Source organism: Apus apus, chromosome 16, assembly GCF_020740795.1.
Source record: "Apus apus isolate bApuApu2 chromosome 16, bApuApu2.pri.cur, whole genome shotgun sequence".
Lineage (NCBI taxonomy): Eukaryota > Metazoa > Chordata > Aves > Apodiformes > Apodidae > Apus > Apus apus.
Genome location: NC_067297.1, coordinates 3,198,785 through 3,221,992, shown reverse-complemented (window position 1 = coordinate 3,221,992; position 23,208 = coordinate 3,198,785). Strand labels below are relative to the sequence as shown.

General features: G+C 52.3%; 1 protein-coding gene across 1 annotated transcript in view; it reads right to left on the bottom strand.

The window, feature by feature from the left end:
• Positions 1-21,753, bottom strand: part of RBM19 (RNA binding motif protein 19) — a 66,102-nt gene extending 44,349 nt beyond the window's left edge. The window contains exons 1-21 of the mRNA XM_051633605.1: positions 21,633-21,753; positions 20,320-20,502; positions 19,663-19,788; positions 19,414-19,452; positions 18,251-18,467; positions 16,940-17,196; positions 16,236-16,310; positions 15,906-15,984; positions 15,163-15,234; positions 13,981-14,181; positions 13,016-13,146; positions 12,522-12,643; positions 11,710-11,806; positions 11,099-11,209; positions 10,074-10,274; positions 9,482-9,599; positions 8,220-8,380; positions 6,922-6,982; positions 5,165-5,244; positions 3,643-3,698; positions 2,130-2,246 (exon numbers count right to left, since the gene is read on the bottom strand). Of these exons, the coding sequence (XP_051489565.1) occupies positions 2,130-2,246; positions 3,643-3,698; positions 5,165-5,244; positions 6,922-6,982; positions 8,220-8,380; positions 9,482-9,599; positions 10,074-10,274; positions 11,099-11,209; positions 11,710-11,806; positions 12,522-12,643; positions 13,016-13,146; positions 13,981-14,181; positions 15,163-15,234; positions 15,906-15,984; positions 16,236-16,310; positions 16,940-17,196; positions 18,251-18,467; positions 19,414-19,452; positions 19,663-19,788; positions 20,320-20,502; positions 21,633-21,668 (2,540 nt within the window). The 5' untranslated portion in view covers positions 21,669-21,753. The remainder of the gene's footprint in view (positions 1-2,129; positions 2,247-3,642; positions 3,699-5,164; positions 5,245-6,921; positions 6,983-8,219; positions 8,381-9,481; positions 9,600-10,073; positions 10,275-11,098; positions 11,210-11,709; positions 11,807-12,521; positions 12,644-13,015; positions 13,147-13,980; positions 14,182-15,162; positions 15,235-15,905; positions 15,985-16,235; positions 16,311-16,939; positions 17,197-18,250; positions 18,468-19,413; positions 19,453-19,662; positions 19,789-20,319; positions 20,503-21,632) is intronic.
• Between the last annotated feature and the right edge of the window lie 1,455 nt (positions 21,754-23,208).

Below are 23,208 nucleotides of genomic sequence, written 5' to 3'. Positions count from 1 at the left end.
AACTAAGGAAAGACAAATCAGACAGGTTCCTAACATGCAGCACGAGCTAAAGGCTCCAGAGCAAAAGCATCTCTGATTTAAAACCACCCAAAAGCAATCTAGGAGGATGAAGTGTTTAGCAGGGCTCTGCCTTGCCTGGTTTTAGCCACCCTGAAGGCAAGGAGGGATGGCAGGGGTGGAGGGAAGATTTGTGGGTGTCCCCCCCCCCTCCCAGGCTCCTCCTGGCTTTTGTTTTGAGGATAAAAACCCCACATCCCAGGCCAATGAAATGGATGTTCACACATCACTCTGAGCACACTGTCAACAGCACAGGGCTAGAAGCTGCATGTTCTTTGCAATATTAATCAGCCTGCTCCTCCAGCCCTCCTCTGTGCAGCATCGAGGTGCCAGACAAGAGGAAAAAAATATGCCCAAAGCCTCACAGTCTCTGCTGGCCTTGTCTGTCCTCACAATATTCATATACACACACACACAAGCCTCCCAGCTCCTTGAACTTAACGCAGGGCCCCAGAAAACAGATGCCCCTGATTCTGTTTCCTCTAGCTTTATGAAGGTCCCAGTGGTGTCCAGTGACAGGACAAGGGGCAATGGTCACAAACTGGTACTCAGGTTGAACCTAAACACAAGAGAATACTTCTTTACTCTGAGGGTACCAGAGCACTGGGACAGGCTGCCCAGGGAGGTTGGAGTCTCCATCTCTGAACACATTCCAAACTCACCTGGACGTGTTCCTGTGGGATCTGCTCTAAGGGATCCTGCTCTAGCAGAGGGTTGGACTAGCTATCTCCAGAGGTCCCTTCCAACCCACCCCCATTCTGGGATTCTGTCACCTCTATAGCCACACAGGGCTGGCTGAGAAACCACCAGTGCCCCACAGGCTACACAAACTCAGCAGGGTCACTTGGGAGTCCAGGTTTCCTGCCCTGCTTCAGCAGAGTTCAAGGCAGTGTTGAAGCAAAAGCATCTCAGCTGCACAGCACAAGAAAAGCCTTTTGTTCTTCTACAGGGATCTTCACATCATGCCTCCTGTCACCCTTCCAGCAAGGCACATCTGAGAGTCAAGCCATGGTTTGTCTCCAGTCAAATCCCCAGAGCTCACCCCAAGCCAGTGTTCCAACTTTCAGCCTTTTCCTCACCACCTGACAAGAAAGCAGCCACGTGGGAGCCACTGCCCTTGCCTGTGGTCAAGCCAGGAGGACATCACATGCTAATGAAGTAGGTAGAACTCACCAGACATAGGGAAATGAGTCTTTACCCTGCATGAAAGGAAAGAAAAACCTCACCGCCCCTGTGGCTCCTCACAAGGCAGTTTCCACTGTGTGGCCTGGAGAGGATTCAAAGCATTAAGTGATTCCTCAACTCAGTCACTTTGGAAAGAGCCACCACAGCCCTGACCAGATGAAACCTTAGCAGGACCTGTGCAGAAAAGCCACCTCCTAGCACAGTGCCTCACCAGGCCCTGCAGAATGAGCTATCACCCTTCTTTTGCAGCTGGTAAAAACTGGCGGGCAGAGCTGGACACCAATTGCCTCAAATTCCATCTGCAACTCAGCAGCAGAGCAGGGACCATGGCCTGGGTCAACAAGCAAGAACTGCTCATCCCAGGAGCAGAAAAGATGCCATAAGCTGTATTTTACAGTTTCACCTCTTTTCTGGGATGCATGACAAGGCTCAGGGAGTCACTGCACAGAAGGCCGAGGATACAAAGAGATGAGCTGCTGCCCACAGGCTGGGATCCCAAAATCCCACTTCACCCCAGCTAGCACCTCTCCCCCTCCAGCTGTCTGCAGTGACTCAGGGGTGCTGAGCATCAGGAGAGCTGCTCCACACCCTTCAGAGGCAAGAGAAGACCACCTGAGGATGTCTCACCTCCTCAACAGGAGGGCAGGTCTCAAAGCTCTGTGTGGTGATGGGCCAGCAGGGCTCCAAAAATCCTGGCTTATTGTTCTATCTCACCAGCAGAATTTCTATACAGGCACAACCTGACCAACCATTTCCTTCCAGTAAAAGGCTCGTTGACTTCCAGAGAGAAACCAAACCTCATATTTACAACCTAGCATCAACATGACCTCTGGAAATCACTCCAGCTCCAGAACATCCCGCAGACCCGAGGGGAAGTGCTTTCCTACCTGAAGAGTTCCCTGATTTCCCTGAGGGTGGCCTGGAATGGGATGTTTCGGACCAAGATCTTGGAAGTCTTCTGCTTCTTGACAGTTTGTTTCTTTCGGGATGATTTCACAGCAGGCCTGGGAAGCCAACAGAAAGGGCAGGTGAGGACCGGGCTGCAGCAAAACACCCACCACATCCTGACACCTTCAAAAGCAGGAATGCAGAAACAAACGGGTCAGCTCATCACATCAACACCCTCACTGGCATCTGGCAACAATGGGAAGGTCATTCAGGATGCCAAAAAAGGAATGAATTTCAGTGATTTAAATCCAGCTTGCTGATTGCCACTCCCTTTTGTTTTGCCATCAAATCTCCTTGTCAGGAGAACATATTATTTGATATAACTCAAATAAAATAACTTCATGTAAGCTCATTTTGATCACTTTTCTTACTAGCTTAGCAAATAGCAGAGGACATGTTAAAACAGGTGACTAATTTGAATGTTTTCTTCTTCAGACTGGTACTGCTTTTGGACAAGGTAAGAATTTACCCACTACAAAACACAGCAGCTTATTTCATGAAGCAAAAAGCATTCTGGATTGCAGGCTGGATACCTGCTGAAGGGATTTTTAAAATGAAAATGGATGGAAATGGTTTATTGAAGAAGTAGAAAGTGCAGGCAGGGAGCTGTCAAGACTGTTTCTGGTCCCCAGGGATCAGATTTTCAAACACATTTTGGTATTTCAGAGGTACCTCCTCCAGCAGGGATTCCAAAGGGTCTAATGGACATTTTTTAGGTGCCAACATTCACCTACAAACATCTGGATTCATTTTTTTTAACTTTGCATTTCAGATTCTGAACTGAATAAAAACCAGGAAGGAAACCCTAAAAAAGCAAGACTCTTAACTCCAAGTAAACCCATCCACAAGGAGCCATCTCTGCACCTGACAACTCAAAACCAAGAAGTTAAACCCAATTCTTTTTTTCAAGCAAGGAAAAAAACCACCCACCCTTTGTCTTGATTTGATCAGGATTTGCAGCAGCTTATTATTGTTAAGCTACTGTTCTCCCTAGGCTGAAAGAATTAATTACCCAGAGAATATTTGTCTTCAAGAACTCTTTAAAACCACTAGAACTTGGGCTGACAGTTGATTTTGCAATGTTGACCCAACTGTTGGCAAAGCAGAGGTTTTAGAGGAGTCTGGTCCTTGAGTGCAGAGGAAAACTCAAGGGCCTGGTTCTCACTTTGGGCTCATTTTTGGGATCCCACTACTCCATGTTGCATTTTAACTGAAAAGCTTAGGGATTTTAATTGGAAATGTGTCATTCAGTGAGCAAACCACCTTCACATCACCCACTCATCACTTCTCAAGTCAGAGTGACTCAAGTGACACGACAAGGGCTGATGTGTCCAACAGAGCAGCACAACAGCTCACATCCCTCATGCTGCAGGGGTGCCAGGTAAGAAATTAAGAACCCACCAAAGCATTTCTGCAGCTTCAATGCTACCACGTTAGAGAGGTGTCCTTTACCTGACAGCTCTCTCTGAGATCTTCACTTCTAGCTTATGGTCATCCACACAGCAGCCCTAGGAGTAAAAAGAAAAAAAAACCAGTAACAACCAAAATCCAAGTCACAACAGCTTCCACATTTCCAGGACACAAGCACAACATTTCATATCTTGCTCTTTTCCATATATTCTTCTTCCTGTCCAAGTTTTCCTCTGTTGAACACCACTGATGCAAGGCAAAGCTGTTGATATGAGCTTGGAGACAGCTTGACTGAGTGAAGCAACAGCCACATCCCTGATCTAGTTGTCCATCAGCCTCAGCTCTGCCACTCAACTGGCAGAGATGGGTCATTTGCTGCCCTGAACTATGGTTACCTCACCTTCTAGACTGCAAACTCCTCAAGGCAGTGACCATCTTGCTTATAATTTGTTCCGGAATGAGCCAGAGATGTCTCATTGGCCATCAGCAGCCAACACAGCAAGGAAGTCTTTTATCTCTTGCTTCCTGGGCCTCCAAGAATTTCCTGCAGCCCAGCACTGCAAACAAGCAGCCTCTTGCCTTATCAGCTCTGACAGGGCAAAGGCACCACACATAGGGATCCTGGAGCCCTGCTGCCCACTGCCTCCACAAAATACCCTTCTTCCTGCTTTCTCTTCCCCAGGATTTTGTCTTTGAAAAGGATGGAGAATAGACATCTACTACAGGGCCACCCAGGCTATGGAATGTGATGTGGGACTCATGGATTGTGGCCACAGAACACACACAGATTATTCAGAGCAACTCCTTCACATCTGCCTAGAGAGGGATCACTCACTGATCTAGCAGCAGAGTGAAGGGTTTATTCCTTCAGAGAGGGCTTGTAGTGAGAGGACAAGGGGGAATGGATTAAAACTGAAGGAGGGGAGATTGAGGTGAGACATGAGGAGGAAATTCTTGGCTGTGAGGGTGGTGAGACCCTGGCCCAGGCTGCCCAGGGAAGCTGTGGCTGCCCCATCCCTGGCAGTGTTGAAGGGCAAGTTGGATGGGGCTTGGAGCAACCTGGGCTGGTGGGAGGTGTCCCTGCCCATGCAGGGGGGTTGGATCTAGATGATCCTTAAGGTCCCTTCCAAACCCAAACCATTCTGTGATAAAACCCTGTGGCATGTGGCAAGCAAGAGGCTAGAAGCCCCTGAAGTAACAACAGTCACAGAGGGCAGAGCTGAGCTCTGCAGCACTACATACTAAGCAGTATTTATTCCCGTTGTGAGTAGGGGCCTGGGTCTCCATCACCTCTGCAAAGGGAACCTTGCAAAAGAAACTCATCACATTTCAATCACTGCCCATTTTCTGCCACCCCTGTATTGGGTGAGCACTGGGAAATGCTCTTCTCCACAAGGGCTCACCCCTCTACACACCCTCTTTCCTCACAAACCTGGCCCACTTGAGAGTCTTCTCCACCTGCACACTGTAGCTCTGATATCCCTTTTTTTGAACCTCCCAGTTCATCCAAGCCTCTGCCCACCATCTCTGGAAAGAAACCTGGATCAATGACACTTCAGCTCACCTGGAGCCGACGCAGGGCTTTCTGGGCACTCTCTGGCTTCTTGTACTCCACAAACCCAAAGCCCATGGAGAGCAAATTGCCTGTCAGAGAACAAAGAGGACTCATTAAGCCAGCAGGAAACAGTGATGGTATTAAGCAGAAGATTTAAAACCACATCAGAAGCAAGCTGCCAACACTGGGGGATGACAACACCTAATGCAAGGGACCAGCCTGTCCCTGCCCGGGCTGTGTCCCTCCCCATCTGCACCCCTCACTGCCTTGATCTGAGCAAGGTGCTGCTCAAGAACAGCCTGGTTTGGTGCTGATGAGGAAGAGGAGCTGAGCCACACTGCATGGAAAAAGAGATCTTCTTGCTTTGAGTCATTTCAGTGCAACCTCCTGAAATGAAACACCAAGTCCTACAAAACCACCACGGGTCACAGTCAGGGTAAGTGACCCATCACAAATAGTTACACAGGATTATTTCTACACATGAAATGAGACCTTCAATCTGTCAGCTTCCCAGGAACAGGTGTGACTTTTGCTGCTGGATACCAGTATGTAGAATCCCAGACTGGTTTGGGTTGGAAGGGACCTTACAGATCATCTAGTTCCAACCCCCTGCACGGGCAGGGACACCTCCCACCAGCCCAGGTTGCTCCAAGCCCCATCCAACCTGCCCTTCAACACTGCCAGGGATGGGGCAGCCACAGCTTCCCTGGGCAGCCTGGGCCAGGCTCTCACCACTCTCACTGTCAATAATTTCTTCCTAACACTCAATCCAAGTCTACCCTCTTTCAGTTGAACACCATTAAGTGTATCCAGTTTCCACCTTCAAAACCTCAGTGGTAGACCCAGAGATCCACCCCCAGGGACAAGGCAATGGCTTTGGTGAGTGGTGTGAGATCAGCCTTGGCTCAGATGTTGTTGCCTGCTCATGTGGCTGCCCCATCCCTGGCAGTGTTGAGGGGCAGGCTGGATGGGGCTTGGAGCAACCTGGGCTGGTGGGAGGTGTCCCTGCCCATGCAGGGGGGTTGGATTTAGATGACCCTTAAGGTCCCTTCCAACACAAACCATGCAGTGACTCTGTGCCTGTAGCCTGGCACACCAGCACAACTAAAGGGTTGGCTTTACTTTTCCTTTCAATGAATCCCAGTTTTCAAGCACCTCATGCACAGAGAACCTTGTTAAGGTGAAATCCCCTGAAACTGTGCAACACCCTACCCCAAAATCCAGAAAGAAGACACAGCCCATCCAAGCCAACACTTGCCTGCAGCAAACTCTACCCAATCACCTGGAGAGAGACCATAGCTGATGTGACAGGCCCAGCCACTCCTCCCCACAGCCTGCTGGGCTCCAACCTGGCAGGCAGAAGGCAAACAAGGCCCACTCAGCACAGCATTCATCCAGGCATCCTTGAGGATCCCAGATAAAATACCTTGTGGGCAGGTTTAATGATTGCAGGGCACTAGGTTCCTTTCAACTTGCATCCTGCTCTCTTTATTGATCCTGAAGGAGTTGACTTCTCTGTCCTGATCTGAAGAGAGGGCCACACATCTCCACAAATCCCACAATTGAGCTTAACCTTCTCGACTGAAACCCCAGGTATTTTTTGGTTGCTGCCTGCAGCCATTTCAACAGGCACACTTCTAGAAACATGAAGGATTTCATACCAAGGAGGACAGAAATGCTCAGCCAGATGAATGCTGCAGCAACACCACACCTGAGCCCTCAGCAACCAGCCAAGGGAAGGAACTGAACAGCAGCATCTAGAGTACCTGTTTTGTCTTTCTTCTTGGATATTGTGCAGCTCTTCACAGCTCCCACTCTGGAGAACGTCTGCAAGGAATTTGGACACGTGATTCAGTCCCCTTTGTCACAGGCTGTCAGCTGGAACTGTGACAATGTGGCTCTTTTCCAGAGCCAGGAGAACATTCTCCCAGGCCCACCTCCCCCCAGCACACACCTGACAGGCAGGAATTGCAGCTCTACCCTCTGCAATTACTCCTTGAGAAACAAGACACCCACACAGACTTTTAAAGAAATCAATACACACGTGCCCCCAAAAATAATCCACCACTCCTCAGAACCTGCAGGAGTCTGGGGTGGCTCTGAAGGAACACTGTGGATTACAAGGTGTCCTCACGGCCAGGTGGGGACCTTAGTGGCAGATGACTTCTGTGATGTCCCTTGAATATGGCTCCTTCCCAAACAGGAGGGGCTGCCCTACAGGGACAAGCCACTCCTTCATAAAACTGCAGCCAGAAGGCAGGAAAAGAAGGGACAACTCCCAGCTCTCCTCTGAACATTTAGATTTGTCTCCAGACCTAGGTGGACCAGGGTGTCTACTAGTCCCACAGGCCCAAGGTGGAGGAGCATGGTCCCAGGATGACTGACACTTTTGGGCCATGAAATGTGGCTTTTCACATGGCTACAAAAAGTGGCAAAGACAAGGATTCCCAGTTGGCTTTTCCCTGTTTTGCTATTAACATCCCACATGGTGTTAAGAATGCTAGGATGTCACCCAAGGGTTTTGCTGAGGTGAAGCAGAGGCAGCCCAGTGCTGGCAGAAGCCTAGATGAAAAGCACATCTCAGTGAAACCATCATTTCTTTCCTGCCTTAACACCCAAAACAGGATCAGAGCTGCCCAAGTGCTTCTCCTTAGGACCAGCATTCCAGCAAACATGGGAAATGAGGAGTCTGAAAAGATTTCCTACTGCCTCCACCTGTCCTGAGGTGGAACTAAACCCCATCAAAAGTGTTTCAGATCCATTTGTCTTCATTGATGCCTGAACCTCCAAAACAGAGTTTCCTAGTCCCAGTACAACCCAGTGCTCTTGCACCTCCCAGTAATGCCTGCAATTTACTTCCTTTATATCCTCAGCACAACCGAGGTGGAGAACAGCTTGTCCCTTCTGCAGCAGAGCCCTTTCTCCTACTCCAGGCTAGGACTGGGGGCTCTGCTCTACCAGGCATCCCGTTTTGGTCCTCAACCACACACTCAACTCCCTCCCACTCCATCTGAGCAGACCATGCTAAGCAAAACTCAGTCCCCCCTCCTCACTTGTGGCTCACCTCCCTCAGCGTGTCTTCTGTGGTGGCAAAGTTGAGGTTTTTGATGAATAAGGTACAGCCAGGAATGCTTTCTTCTTCCTCCTCTTCTTCATCTTCCTCCTCCCCTTCTTCCTGTGCTGCTGTTTCCTCTGAGTCCTTCATAGCTGTGTCAGTGTCACCACCTGAAACAGAAAGACGAAGTCAGCTGTGCATGGTGTACAAATCTTGCTTTAGGATTCAGCAAAGACAGAGCTGGAAGAAGAAAACCAAGGCATAAAGACACTTAAGGACAGCTTCCACAGTGGAGCTGGGAGCTCCTGTCCACAGCTGGGAAGGGAACAGAAACCTGGATGGCCAGTGTTCTGCTGGACAGCAAGCCTGCTGGCATTTGCAGGTGGTCTTATCAGGGAAGTTGCTTTGGCAACTGTCCATCCATCCATTTCCATCCATTTCCCTCTCTTCCCAACTTCTCAAAGGGCTTAGTCATTTGCACTGCTCTGAGCACAATGAAGAGGCCTCAAAGCTGCTGAGCACACGACAGGGGAGAGGAGAGACCTGAGTGCACTGGAGACTGCAGTGGGACTAGGCCCTTATTACACATCAGGGAATACACACAAGTTCTCTCTCATCCCCTGACTCACCAGCTCCTTTCCTTGCTCAACCACTTTCAGAGCAGGTTCAGCCCTTCACAGCACAGCTGATGAAAGGGACAAACTACCCATCTCCCTTGGGCACTAACACCCCCTGGTGCTTTCTCTAGGCTTCTTTCTCCCTCCCTTCACCCCAGGAGAAGCTGCACTGGTTCAGGGGTGAGTGGAGACCCCCCAGCTCCATCCCAACAGCTCTCTGGCCCCACATGGCTCCATCTGGCTGCCCTCCCTGCCCCAGCACCACACAGCCCAAGCCTTTTTGGTCAGGTGGTCTGACCCTCCTTCACTCCAGCTGGTGGGGTATTTGCCATCAGGGCACAGAAAAAAAACCACCCCCTTTGAAGGAGGCTTGTCTAAGGAAGGGGAAGAGATCCAGAGAGGTGGGGGTGGGATAAAGGTGGGTGCCTCCCTCTGTGCCTGCCACAATGTGACATGGCCACGTGTCACCACCTGAAACCCTTTTGTAAGCAAGGACTTCACTGCACATCACAGAATCCCAGAATGCTTTAGGTTAAATATTTAGGCAAGAGTTCATTTTTACAGCCCCTGGGATGGAGAGAAAGAGGTTTTATTTCTGTCCCTGCAGTGGGAAATCACCCAGAGATATCTCTGTCCTAAAGTCCAAGCTCTTACCAGGTACTGGCCTTGCTCTGCCTTCCTTTTCTGAATCCTCAGGGTTTTTTTGCTGAGGGGCTGGGCTGAAGAAGACACCCATTGGAGCCCATTCCAGGTACAAAGGCACTGAATGAAACTGTGAAGAGAACACAGGAGAGACATGAAGAGTGGAGGGAAGGGCCTGAAGAAAAAGCTCTGCTCTCAGATTTGCCCCTCACTTGGTAACAGAAAACACTGGAAAAGCTGAGGAACTTCTGCAGGTGGCTAAACTCTCACCAGAGGACAGTCTGCATCCAGCCTCCCACAGGACCACAGTTTCCCACATACCACACTCTTGTCTTGTGAAAGGTAAAAGAAGCCCTCTCTAGGCCACCAAGGCTTTTCTAGATGTGCCACAGCCCCCTTCTGCAGGCTGGGAGCCCTACTCAGCCACAGCTGCACCAGGATGCACCAGGCATCTCCTTCAACCCATCAGACAGACAAACACCAGCTGTGGGCTAACTCACTCCCCCCAAAAACCTCTGCATCTCCCAGCTGTGACAAGCACTGCTGTCTGCAGCTCCACAACTAGCCAAGACCCATGCTCCTCCCCAGGATGCCTGCTCCTCACCTTGGAGTAGGCCAGCCTGGTGAAGGCCTGCTTGGCCTCTGCTGGCTCCAGGAACTCCACGATGGCTGTGATGCCTCCTTGGGGCAGCAGCACCCGGCCCAGGCTGCCATGCTTCCCAAAGATGTCCTCCAGCTCCTCCACACTCGTGCTGGCAGGGAGGTTCTTCACCAGGATCACTGTCTTACTCCGCTCACCAGCAGCCTGCCACGTTTGGTGGGAGAAGAAAGGGGAGACTGGATGGGAAAAAGCAAACCCCAGGATCTCACTCATGAAGATTTCAGATTCAACAGGTCACGCCTGTTCCCTCCATGTCACCCCTTTCCAGAATCCAAGAGGGTCAACAGCCACTTAGAAAACACTTCTTGGAAGATCCACACCCCAGCACCATCTCCTGATTCCACCAACACTCCTGTAGAGTGGTTAAGGTTGGAAGGGACCTTCATGATCATCAGGTTCCAACCTTCCTGCTATGAGCAGGGACACCTCCCACCAGCCCAGGTTGGTCCAAGCCCCACTCAACCTGGCCTTGGACACCTCCAGGGGTGGACAGCCTCCATGGGACTATTCCATTGCCTTACTACCCTCCCAGTGAAGAATTTCTTCCCAATATCTAAACCTCTCCTCTTTCACTTTAAAACCATTCCCCCATCACTACCTTCTCTGGTGCAAAGTCCCTCCTCATCTTTCCTGTAAGCTCCCTTTAGGTATGGAAGGCCACTCTAAGGTCTCCCCAGGACCTTATACCTGGAGGTTTCAGCTCCAGACCCACCCTGCTATGGACACAGGATTCCTCTGCCTACAGCAGGCTGACCACCCCTCTCCACACTGTCCCACCAGATATTCCAACCACCCTGAGGGCAGCTGCCTTTTCAAACGGACAGAACATTTCCTGAGCCCATCGTGCCTCAGTCCTGCAAGATGCTGAGGACTTAATTCCTCATTTCAAGGAGAGCTGAGTACACTAGGACTAGGCCAGATCCAAGAGGGGAGGTCCCACATTGCTGCCTTCAAGCTGGGCATCTCACCTGGCTGAAGGAATCCAGGCTGACTCCGTTCTCCATGAGGAACCGGCGGATCTCCTGGACCAGCTCGGTCTCTCCCAGGGCAACTCTCACTGCCACACTGTCCTTACCCTCCTGCAGGCAAGAACATCAGGTGACAATCTGACAAAGCTCAACACAGGAAAGCAAAAAACCTCATCCAGGAAGGTGCTGGGCACCTGTTGTTCCTACTGCTCTCCTAAGCAGATGTCAAGTGAATTTGGCAGGAAGGGAAAATGCTCCAGCTCCTCTGCAGATGCTGGGAGTTTTGCTGTTGGGAGTCAAGAACATCTTCCCAAGGGAAAAATAAGTTGCCAGCTGAGCTTTAGGGTGTGATTTCCCCACAGCTGGTTATGTAGAAAAGCAAAATTCTGTCACAGAAAAACAGAGTGGGCAGGGGAGCTGGGAGTGTGACTTTGTCTTCCAGTGACCAAGGGATTGTTTGGCTCAGATCCCCCCGAGAGGCTCCAACATCACTCAGCCCATGTGGTGTTTGTGGATGCACAGAGGCTTTGCTGCACAAAAAGACCAGGTAAATCCCTGGAAAGAGGTAGGAAAATGATCTCCCAACCCAGCTGACCAATAACCCAACTCACATGATCCAGCACTTGGCTTTTAGAAGCATTGTACTTCTGAGCAATGGCATCAGCCACGGCGTTGGTCCCCACGAACAAGGTGTTCCAGCTGTGGGAGCTGGGAAGAGAAAGAAAAGCCAGGTTGAGGGCCCTGCAGTCCCTTCTTCCACTGTTGCTGTCTCTGTACAACAGTCCTGGGAAAAACCAGCTCTGAAAGAAGTGTGGAACATCCTGAAAGAAGGGATAGGATGAGAGAGGCATGACTGGAGAGGGAGAAGAAAGGCAGCTTAGCTCTTCCTTAGAGGATACTGGTCACAGCTCTGCAGTTAGAGCTGGGACCTGGGTCAGACAAACATGTTTTTTCCAAGTGGTTTCCCTAAAATCACAAAGCCCAGGGCAAACAAGGCTGCATTCCTTTCCCTCCACCTCAGAAATTATCAGCCAACTCTTTCAAACGAATCTGTGACATAAAAAGATAAAAGTTCCCACAAGTTCTAGGAATGCAGGTGGCAAAGTGGAGGACAAAGAGTCAACTGGTCTGAAACTGCTACCATAAAGAATGACAGCAGGTGGACTTTCATTACACATCAAAGAAAAACTCCCACACAAAGCCTTTGAAAACCATGTTTCTCTCAACTTCTGCTGCTCACTGAGCTATGAGGTACTCGAACAGAGGAATCAAGTGGGTAAGAGGAAGGAAACAGAGCTGCACAGCAAATGCTCTGTGGACTTGGGGAATCTCTGCAGCCCCTGCCAAGACCCCACAGGCATTCCTGCCCCCTGGGGATTTGGCAGGTTGTGCCACCTTGCCCTGCTACAGGACACCTATGTACCTGCCACTGTTGGCCTTGTCCTTGGCCTCTTTCTTCTTCTTGTAGGAGGAAGACTCTTCTCCATCTGCATCTTCCACCTTTTCCTTTCTGATTGTAGATGGTAAGAGATGCATCATTCTGCCCTGGAAGGAAGGGAGGAAGGAAGAGGTCCAGCAGCTCTGAAATAACCCACAGGAGCTCATTAACTAAGCACTGGAGGAAATTTTCTGGCACCTCTCCTAGTCAAGCAGCCTAGGGGGGAAGGAGGGAACCTTCATTCCCAAAGGAGACACCACTGCAAGCCAGACTAGTCACACAATATGAGACACACTCAGATCTCCTTCTCCACCTCAGCTGTTGGCACATGGGAGGCTGTTCCAACCAAGGCTGCTCTACCAAAACCAGCTGTGTTCCCACAGTGCAAAGCAGCAGAGACTTCAACCTTCCCAGCAGGTCACAGAAGCCAACATTTGGCCACGTTCCTCACAAACAACCCCCCAGGAAAACCACCCTACCTGGAACACCTGCCCATCCATTTCTGCATAGGCCTTCACGGCGTGCTCGGGGATCATGTAGGTGATGAAAGCAAATCCTTTGGGTTTCTTGGTCAGTTTGTCCACAGGGAAATGGACCTCAGAAAGGGGTCCTGCAAAAGGCAAGGCTTTTCTATCAGAGATGTCTTGGTGGAGCCAACACCTGCTCTGAACCATGTGGCAGCTGAGGGGGCTTTGACACATGACACAAACCAGGCAAGCTCTGAGTAAATGCGTGGAGCACTGTGTCCAATTCTGTCCAACTTTGCAGCCCCCAACATAAGAAGGACATGGAGCTCCTAGAAAGTCCAGAGGAGGCCACAAAAACGACCCAAGGGTTGGAGCAGCTCTGCTCTGCAGACAGGCTGGGAGAGTTGGGGTGTTCAGCCTGGAGAAGAGAAGGCTCCAGGGAGACCTGAGAGCACCTTCCAGTGCCTGAAGGGGCTCCAGGAAAGCTGGGGAGGGACTTGGGACAAGGGCAGGGAGGGATGGGATGAAGGGCAATGGATGAAAACTGGAAGAGGGGAGATTTAGGTGAGACATTGGGAACAAGTTCTTCACAATGAGGGTGATGAAGCACTGGAACAGGTTGTCCAGACAGGTGGTGGAAGCTCCATGCCTGGAGACATTCAAGGTCAGGTTTGATGAGACCCTGAGCAACCTGATCTAGTTAAAAAGGTCCCTGGGCACTGCAGGGGTTGGCCTAGAGGACCTTGAAAGGCCCTTTCCCATTCTCTGATTCCCTGATTCCATGCAGCTTCAGGGACACAAGGGGAGGGATAAGGGCAGAGCACAGAGCCAGCCCCACAAAGCCCAGCAAAGATGATGGGAGTCAGTCCATAGCAGAGGGGTGGGACACACAGCTTCCTTCACTGCCATCCAGCAGGAAAACCTCTGTGTGCACCAAGCAAAGAGGCAGCCCTGCAAGTCCCACAGCAAACACTTACCATACTTGGAAAAGATCTTCTCCAAGTCTTCCTCAGTGCTGGTAAAGGGAAGATTCCTCACAAAGAGTCTCCCTGATTCAGACAGATCCTCTTCTTCCTCATCATCCCTCTTCCTTCTCTGCCACGGCTGGTGAGCAGGTTTGGGTGCAGCAGGTTCTTTTGGGCCATTCCCACATGGCAGCACCTCAATGCACCTCCCACCTAAACCACAAACCCAAAGCTCACGAGCTGCTCCCAGAGCCCACAGGAAACCACCACCCCTGCACAAAGAGCCTGGGCTTGGGACACTGACACAAGTAGCTACAATTCCACAAGCTGGGAGTAGAACTCTGCCTGATTTAATAAAAAAGGGGGGTGGGGGCTGTAAGACTAGAGTCTCCATAAGAAGCAGGATATCACTTGCTAGGCAGCTCCACAGCCTCCCTCCCTTTCAGGGAGCTCCAGCCTTTCTGCCTCTGTCACCCCAGCAGATAATTCTATTCTGCAGAGGATTTTTGCAAATAGAAATTTAGCAGTTCTGCTAAGGGCTAGGCCAGGCATAGCAACTTCCAGGGCCTGAAGGGGCTCCAGGAAAGCTGGGGAGGGACTTGGGACAAGGGCAGGGAGGGAGAGGACAAGGGGGGATGGGTTAAAACTGGAGAAGGAGAGATTGGGGTGAGACATGAGGAAGAAATTCTTTGCTGTGAGGGTGGTGAGACCCTGGCCCAGGTTGCCCAGGGAAGCTGTGGCTGCCCCATCCCTGGCAGTGTTGAAGGGCAGGTTGGATGGGGCTTGGAGCAACCTGGGCTGGTGGGAGGTGTCCCTGCCCATGCAGGGGGGTTGGGACTGGATCATCTTTAAGGTCCCTTCCCACCCAAACCATTCCATGATTGTATGAAATCCCCTGCACTACCCCAGACAGATTTAACCAGCACCATTTCTATACCAAGAGCAAGATACACTTCAGGCACATGACAAAACCAAGGGCAAAAACACAGCCAGCTCAGTCCCTTGCCAATTCTCTGCTGCTCCTCACAAAGCACCTGGTTTATCCCACGTCAGCTGAAAGGAGCAAACCACCCCCACCACCATCTGCCTGGGAAGAACTAAAACAACAGGAGATACTTCCACAGGGAACACTTAAGCAGCTGAGCTCCCTGCCCTGCACAGCAGCCAGAACAAGCAGGAACACACAGCCCTTACCTAAGTATTCTTTTTTTCTTTTCAAGGCCCTCTGCATTTCTGCTTCACTCTTCAAGTCAACAAAGACATAACCTTGGAGGGAGGAAAGGTTCAACTGAGCATCATGTGGTGAACAAACAAGCACTAATTGGCTAATTCAGGGTGAATTGGACTTTCTTTAATATGGATTCCTACAGATAAAGCATTCTGCTCTCATTTAAGTTTTGATCCAGCCTGGAAATGGCTTTGTCAGGCTGGAAAGCTGCCTTTTAAAAGCTCATTCTCTACAAGCAAAGCAAACAGCTGAAGGAGGTTTCCACAAGCGTCTCCAGGAGCAAATAAAAGCTGCATCTGCTGTTAGGCTGTGAGAGGAAAACAGTTCTGAGGACCTGTCCCACACCCTTCCTGATGGGGAGCTGCAGCAGCCCCAGCCTGTCAGGAGGCCCACCTGGGGAGGTCAGCAAGGTCCCTGGGTGTTGCTGCAGCTACCCGAGAGGGAGACACCTCTCCTTGGCATGGTTTGGGACGTTCAGGGAAGTTCTAGAGGCAGATCAAAGAACTGGGTCCTGCTGCTGCTCTGGAGGGAGCACAGCCAACATTACTGCGCCCACGGCATCCCACGGGCAGCAAGTAGGGCAGGTGAGCTGCAAAGTCACAGCAAGGTCTGTAGGAATCAGGACAGGGATTTGCAATTGCAGATGACAGGAGCAGAGGTGTGACTGAGAGGTCCTCTTAACTCCCAGATCCATATACACACACATTACCTGCATTCTTCCCCTGGGTGCTTTTTCCTATCCGGATGGCCACCGGCTTCAGGGGCAAGAAGAATTCCCGAATCTTTTGCTGCAGGAAGAATTGTAACTGTTTAAATAAGTCCCCAGATATAGGAAGCAGGAGGTTTCCACCTGAAGGGGTTTTAATATCCACTAGAAAGACATACAGAACATCTCTGCACAAAGCTAGTTCCAACGTTGCCCATACAACCCTCAAAACAGCTCCACAAGTGGAAACAGAAGCCTCTGGGAAGTTGTGCCAGGTTCCCCACTGAGAACACCCTCCAGGCTCCAGCCCCAGCTGGGAAACAAAGCTCTCACCTCTGTGATGTTCAAGGGGGCACCACGAAGCTTCACTGTGTATGGTGTGCTGGCTTCTGCTGAGCTGCCTTGGTTCTGCACAGGGTGGGAAAGGAAAAAAAAAGAAGTTGAGTGAAAACCAGCAAACGTCACAGCCCTGCAAATTGGTCCTGCCCAGCCAGGAGGGTGAAGAGTGGGAGAGAATCATGGAATGGTTTGGGTTGGAAGAGATCTGAAAGAGCATCTAGTTCCAACCCCCCTGCATGGGCAGGGACACCTCCCACCAGCCCAGGTTGCTCCAAGCCCCATCCAACCTGCCCTTCAACACTGCCAGGGATGGGGCAGCCACAGCTTCCCTGGGCAACCTGGGCCAGGCTCTCACCACCCTCACAGGAAAAAATTCTACCTAAGAATATCAAGAGGTTGTTGCAACTGGGCAGGAGGTGGCAACGAGGGGGCAAGGTTTGGCTAAGACAGCCAAACCCAGTCCCTAAAAGCTGAGTCCTGCAGGACAGCACTTCCTGCAGACACAGGGGAAGCCAGAAGCCCCTGCAAAGGGCACCAGCAGCACTTGTTTGTAACAGCTGCCACCCCCTCAGCCCAGAGAGCTGGTACCAAGGGGGTCCTGCAGAAATCCAAGCTTTCAGCTCTCCCCTAGAGTGACTGACAGGCCTCCAATGCCATCAAGCTCCTGCTTTAGATAAGAAAGTCTAACTCAGCTGTACCTTTGGTGGGGATCCTTTTTTCTTCTTCTCCCCTGGTGTCTCCTGCTGTCTTTGCTGGGCTTTTGGCTTCCCCTTTTTATCCACAGTTTCTGCAATGCCTGAATCCTCCTCACTCTCACTTTCCTCTTCCACCTCCTCACTATCTGATTCTTCCTCTGTGCTGGATGAGGAGGAAGAATCCTTCACCACTTTAGATTTCAGGTAATCCATATCTGAGAGGTCTTTGCTGGTAGCTGCCTTCTTCCCTCCTTTCTTGCCTGTCAGGAGAGACCAGAGAAGTTTTTGCACCCAAATGCTGCTGCTCTCTCCCCAGCCAGGTCAAAACTGGGAACAGACACAACAACAAGAACCACTTTCCCCTCCTCTACCCATGTTGTGTGGAGGAAAAGCTTGGGACTAGCAGAGCAATTTTATCTCAGCACCTTCAGACTGACAGTCTGGATCCATATTTTAAAACACACTTTTTTTTAAGCAGCAGTGAACATCTAAAACAAGTTACAAAGGAGCTTGGAGGACTCCATGGCAAAGTATTTTGTCTCCACTCTACCTGAATGCTTCACACAACCTAGGGGAGCTTTTCAACTGCTCAGTTTAGTTTTGCAGGGTAAAAGGACAAAGGAAAATGTTTCTCCAGAACACTCCTCCCCACCAAGGATCAACTGATCACTTCAGTTTCCCAAAAAGAGGGGAAATGCCATTGACTCCAAAAGAACAGCATGTGGAAATACCAGCCAGGAGGAGAGAGGCTCCCAAACCACATTCCTCACTGGTGCAGGGACACTGGAGACTGAGACACCAGCCTGCAGCCCAGATTTCAATTGTCTTCTACTCCACCAGACACAGTTTTCCTTTCAGGATCCAAGATACTGAACTCTGCCCATTCCCATCAACTCTGACAGGGCCCAAGGACACCAACATTCCAGGCACAGGCACCAAAGGCAGACAAGGCACCATCAGCTACTGGTTACTAAGTAAACAGAAACCACACCCAGCTCTGGAAAGCCTGGAGATGAAGGTGGCTGCAGACTAGGAAAGCATTTAAGGGAGACACACAGAAGGTTTTGCCCTGTTACTCTTCCCCAGGCATTGACTTCAGGACCCATGGAAAGCACAAGTGCCACCCCCTTAATACCAGGAGCTGCATTTCCCACATTTGGGAAAATATCCACACACCCAAAGGGCACAGAATGAGCCTCATGCTTGAGAAAGCACCTTCTGGATTGCACCAGCTCCATTTGGAGGCAGGACTCAGAGCTGGGTGCCATCAGCTCTCCCACTCACTGAGAAAAGGGTGACAGTTCCTTTGGGTACCTTGAGCTTTCTCCTCAGACTCAGAAGGCTCATTCCCATCCTCCTCCTCCTCACTCAGCTCCTCAGACTCATCTGAATCAAAGTTGAGATAATCAGCTGCTGCCTTGGATTTGCCCTTCTTGGGCTCCTCTGTCAAAGTGTCATTAGCCCAAGTGGCCACTTGAGACCGTTTCTGGTGAACCACCAAGAACTCCTGGAATGTTTCCTCTTCTTCCAGCTGTTGGAAATAAAAACACAACAAGCAGAGAAGCTGTGAAGACAGGAGAGCTGGAAGTGAGTTTGGATGCAAAGATAACAGCTCATTTCCAGCAAGGTTAAAAAAACAACAACCCAAGACAGGAGTTCACTTCATACTCACAAGGTGAGCACTTAAAAGTGACTAAAGTCTCCTCAAGATCTCTCAGGCCTTTCTTTTTCTTTGTAACTGATGTTTAGAATAAAGAAGAACACATTTAAAAAGAAAAAAAAAAAAGGTACAGATGAAATGTGACATACCTCACACATGGGTTAAAAAGCAGGACTGTGGAATCAGTTCTGGATGCTGGGTGGGCTCATGTAGGAATATCAGACTGGTTTGGGTTGGAAGGGACCTTAAAGATCATCTAGATCCACCTCCCTGCATGGGCAGGGACACCTCCCACCAGCCCAGGTTGCTCCAAGCCCCATCCAACCTGCCCTTCAACACTGCCAGGGATGGGGCAGCCACAGCTTCCCTGGGCAACCTGGGCCAGGGTCCCACTACTCTCACAGCAAAGAATTTCCTCCTCATGTCTCACCTCAATCTCCCTTCTTGCAGTTTTAATCCATTTCCCCATGTCCTCTCCCTCCTGCCCTTGTCCAAAGCCCCTCCCCAGCTTTCTGTTAACAAAAAGGAGCCAGAATTCCAGTGTGAAAATTCCCATCTTCTGCATTTCTTTCAAAACCTGAACTAACTCTGTCACATTTCAGCCAACACTCATTGTCAGGACCAGCTGACAATTCAAAAAATTGGTCCCCAAGGTTGAGATAGTTAAAATCCTGGTTTGTTAGAGCAGAACTAGGCTGTCAGGGAGCTGGTTAAATCATGTCTCAGTTAACAGCACAGGAAGGAGCCCAGAGTATCCAGCTCTTGCTCTAGACACAAACTAGCAAGATTGCAGGGATGCAATTCAACCTGCACTCACCTCCTTCAAGTTTTCTGTTGGATCTTTCTTCTTTTTGTTCTAGGAAAAAACAAAACCAACATGTTTAGAAAGGCTTCTTACAATCACAGCCAAGGTCATTTCTCTCAGGTCACCTCATGGGAGAGGGAATATGGATCCTAAGGCAGGAAATCCCAGGACTTCCAATGTCCACTCTGTTCCCTTCTCTACCCACCAGATCCTTCCTCTGCCAAGCCACTTAAGGGCCCCCAGGGAACACCCAGGACTCACTTTCTTTGTGCCTGCAGGAGCTGTGCTGGTCACAGGTTTCTCAGGCTGTTTTTCTGAGGCCTTCTGAGAGTGTTTACTCCAGGCTTTGGGTTTGGAAGGGTCACCAAAAGACTTGCATAACTCCACCTGAAAAGAATCAGATCTTTAATGAAATAGATGTTCAAGGGTCTGGTTCTGTAACTGCTGGATAAGCCTGACCCAGGAACCTGTCTTACAACCCTGAGGGGGTGGAGAGGGGTGTGCAGGAGAAGAAGAGGCCATTTCATACAGATGTTCACTCTAAAAAGCACAGGACACATGTTCACTCAAGGTGGGGGAAAGTTTGTTGTGCTCCCTCAAGCACAGCCACGTCAGCTGTCCTGCTACTCACAGATCACCCACCCTCTGCTCAGAGCAAGATGAATGACTTTAAGTGCCAAAAGGCTTCAAGTTCCCTCAGGTTATGACAGCTCCAAACCTGACATCACTGCCAGTGCATGAGCTGAGCCCAGAACCTCCTTGAGACTCCAGCATCAAGCTCTGCTGGTTTGCTGGAGAAGACTTCATCTCTAGGCTTCCTCAGCCCCTGGCTGTTCCTCCCCCTCAAAACAACCAAAGTCTCCACCAACAAACTCTCCTAAGAATCAAAAGAAAGTCTTTTTTTCCGTGTCAACTCACAGTGACTCTGGAGGTGTCTATGAAGCTCCTGTTGAAATGGTTCAGTGCTGTTTGAGCTTCCTCTTCAGACTTGTAACCAATGAAGCCAAATTTCCGGAACTTTCCTTCCTTGGTGAACTTCAGGGAACAATCAGTCAGGGTGCCAAAGGCAGCAAAGAGCTTCCTAAAACGTTCTTCCTTCATCTGGGACACCAGGAAGGACACCAGGAAGGACACCAGGAAGGACACCAGGAAGGACACCAGGAAGGACACCAGGAAGGACACCAGGAAGGACACCAGGAAAGCAGGTCAGCAACACAAGGAGAGATGATTTGCAACCAGAGAAAAAACCATCTGGTAACAGAGGGTTTTCCAAAGTGCTGGAGGAGCCACAGTGTAGCATGGACATACTGGCTCTCAGACTCCTCCAGCTCTTCCATGAAACCCCACCAGCTGCTCCCTGCAGTGTCCCCACAGCTGCAGGGTGTCCCCAGCAACCACAGCCCTGGTGACACTCCCACAGGGACCCCGCAGTGCCCACCCGCCCCCAGGCAGTGAGGGGACAGTGGCCACCACAAGCTCTGCTCCCCCCCACCCTGAGGGGCTGCCACCTCCCCAACCCCCTCCCCCAAGGCATCTCCCTGACTTCCCTTGGGAGACTCCCTTCCCAAGGCTCCCACCATCCCACCTCCCGAGGGTGCCTCCCTGCTCTCCCACAGGGAGGATCCCCCTCTCCCCCAGCACATCTCCAAGACCCCCTCCCCCAGGCATCTCCCCGACTCCTCCTGGGGCACCTCCTGCCCAGAACTCCCATGATCCCAACTTCTCAAGGGTTCCTCCCACCTCTCCCACAAGGAGACTCCCCCCAGCACATCCCCACAACTCCTTCCCCCCTCAGAGGCCCATCTCCAGGGCATCTCCCTGCTCCCTCTGCCAAGACACCTTCCTCCCCCCACCCCAGGACCCCCTCAGGCCCCGCTCACCCCATTCCCACCACCCCACGACCCCCGCAGTCCCCGCTCACCTCATCCCCACCACCCCAGAACCCCCGCAGTCCCCGCTCACCCCATCCCCACCACCCCAGAACCCCCGCAGTCCCCGCTCACCCCATCCCCACCACCCCACGACCCCCGCAGTCCCCGCTCACCCCATCCCCACCACCCCACGACCCCCGCAGTCCCCGCTCACCCCATCCCCACCACCCCCAGCGCCCCCTCCCATCCCGCGGCCTCTCCCTGCCCAGGAGCCCTCAGGCCTACCCCCTCAGACCCAGCTCCAGGCCCAGAAGCCCCACTTCCCACCCGCAGAAGCCGAAAACCTTGCGCCAGACTCACCCCGTTGGGGAGGTTCTTCACGATAAGCCGCGACATGTCGGCGACAGGACCGAGGCCTCCGGGCCCCGCCGCGCTCAGCGCCGCACGCCCCGCGAGCCGGGCGCCGCCATCTTCCCGCCGCGTCACGTGGCCGGGGGGCGGCAGCGCGCAGGCGCAAAGGGGCGGGGCCCGGGCCTTGGCAACGGGGCCGTAGCAACCGCCTTAGCAACGGGCCCCTAGCAACGGGGCCTGCGAGATCTAAAGGGGGACAAGCCCGGGGGGGGGGGGTGGAACGGGACATATTGGGGGACACACGCGCATCACGGGGGGGGGGGGGGACGGGGGACGGACACACGCGCATCACGGGGGGGGGACGGACACACACGCATCACGGGGGGGGTGGGACGGACACACACGCATCACGGGGGGGGTGGGACGGACACACGCGCATCACGGGGGGGGGGGACACACGCGCATCACGGGGGGGGGGGGACACACGCGCATCACGGGGGGGGGGGGGACACACGCGCATCACGGGGGGGGGGGACACACGCGCATCACGGGGGGGGGGGACACACACCGGCATCACGGGGGGGGGGACACACACACACACGCATCACGGGGGGGGGACACACACACACACGCATCACGGGGGGGGGGACACACACACGCATCACGGGGGGGGGGGACACACACACGCATCACGGGGGGGGGGGACACACGCGCATCACGGGGGGGGGGGGGACACGCGCATCACGGGGGGGGGGGGACACACGCATCACGGGGGGGGGGGACACACACACACACACGCATCACGGGGGGGGGGGGGACACACGCATCACGGGGGGGGGGGGACACACACACACGCGTTTCTCCGAGGACACTGCTCCTCGGGGCCGGAGGAGGGAGCTCATGTCCCAGCCCATGGGGACCGGACCCCCCCGGTTCGGGGGCTGCCGAGGTTTGAGAGTCGGGGCTGGGGGGGGGGCAAGGAAGGTGCAGGTTGTGCCGCGGGAGCTGCCCCGGGGCAGGAGAGACCAAACATCCTGGGAGGAAATAAAAATCCCCCCCCCCGGGGGCTCCTCCTCATCACCCTCCTGCCCCAAACACGCCCTGCTGGGGGGCAAAGGGGTTTTGGGGAAGCAGGACTCGTGTCCCTCAGCCTCCCCTCGGGCTCACTGCCCTTGCAGTCCAGCCTCCATCATCACCTTGCTCTGGTTGGAAAAGGACCATCAAGTCCAGCTGCGAACCCAGCGCTGCCCGGGCCACCTCTGAACCGTGTCCCTCACACCCCATCTCTGCAGCTTTCAGACACCTCCAGGGCTGGTGACCCCACCACCGCCCTGGGCAGCCTGTGCCAGGGCCCGACCACCTCTTGGCTGAAGGAATTGTTCCTAATATCCCATCTAAACCTCCCCTGGCACCACTTGAGCCCCTTCCCTCTTCCTCCAGGAGCTGTTACTCCAACCTCCTTTCAGGGAGGTGCAGAAAGCAAGAAGGTCTCTCTCTCTCCTCAGCCTCCTGTCCTCCAGGCTGAGGTACCCAAACCTGCCCCACCACCACCAGGATGGGCAGGGACACCACGTCCTTGTCCCCT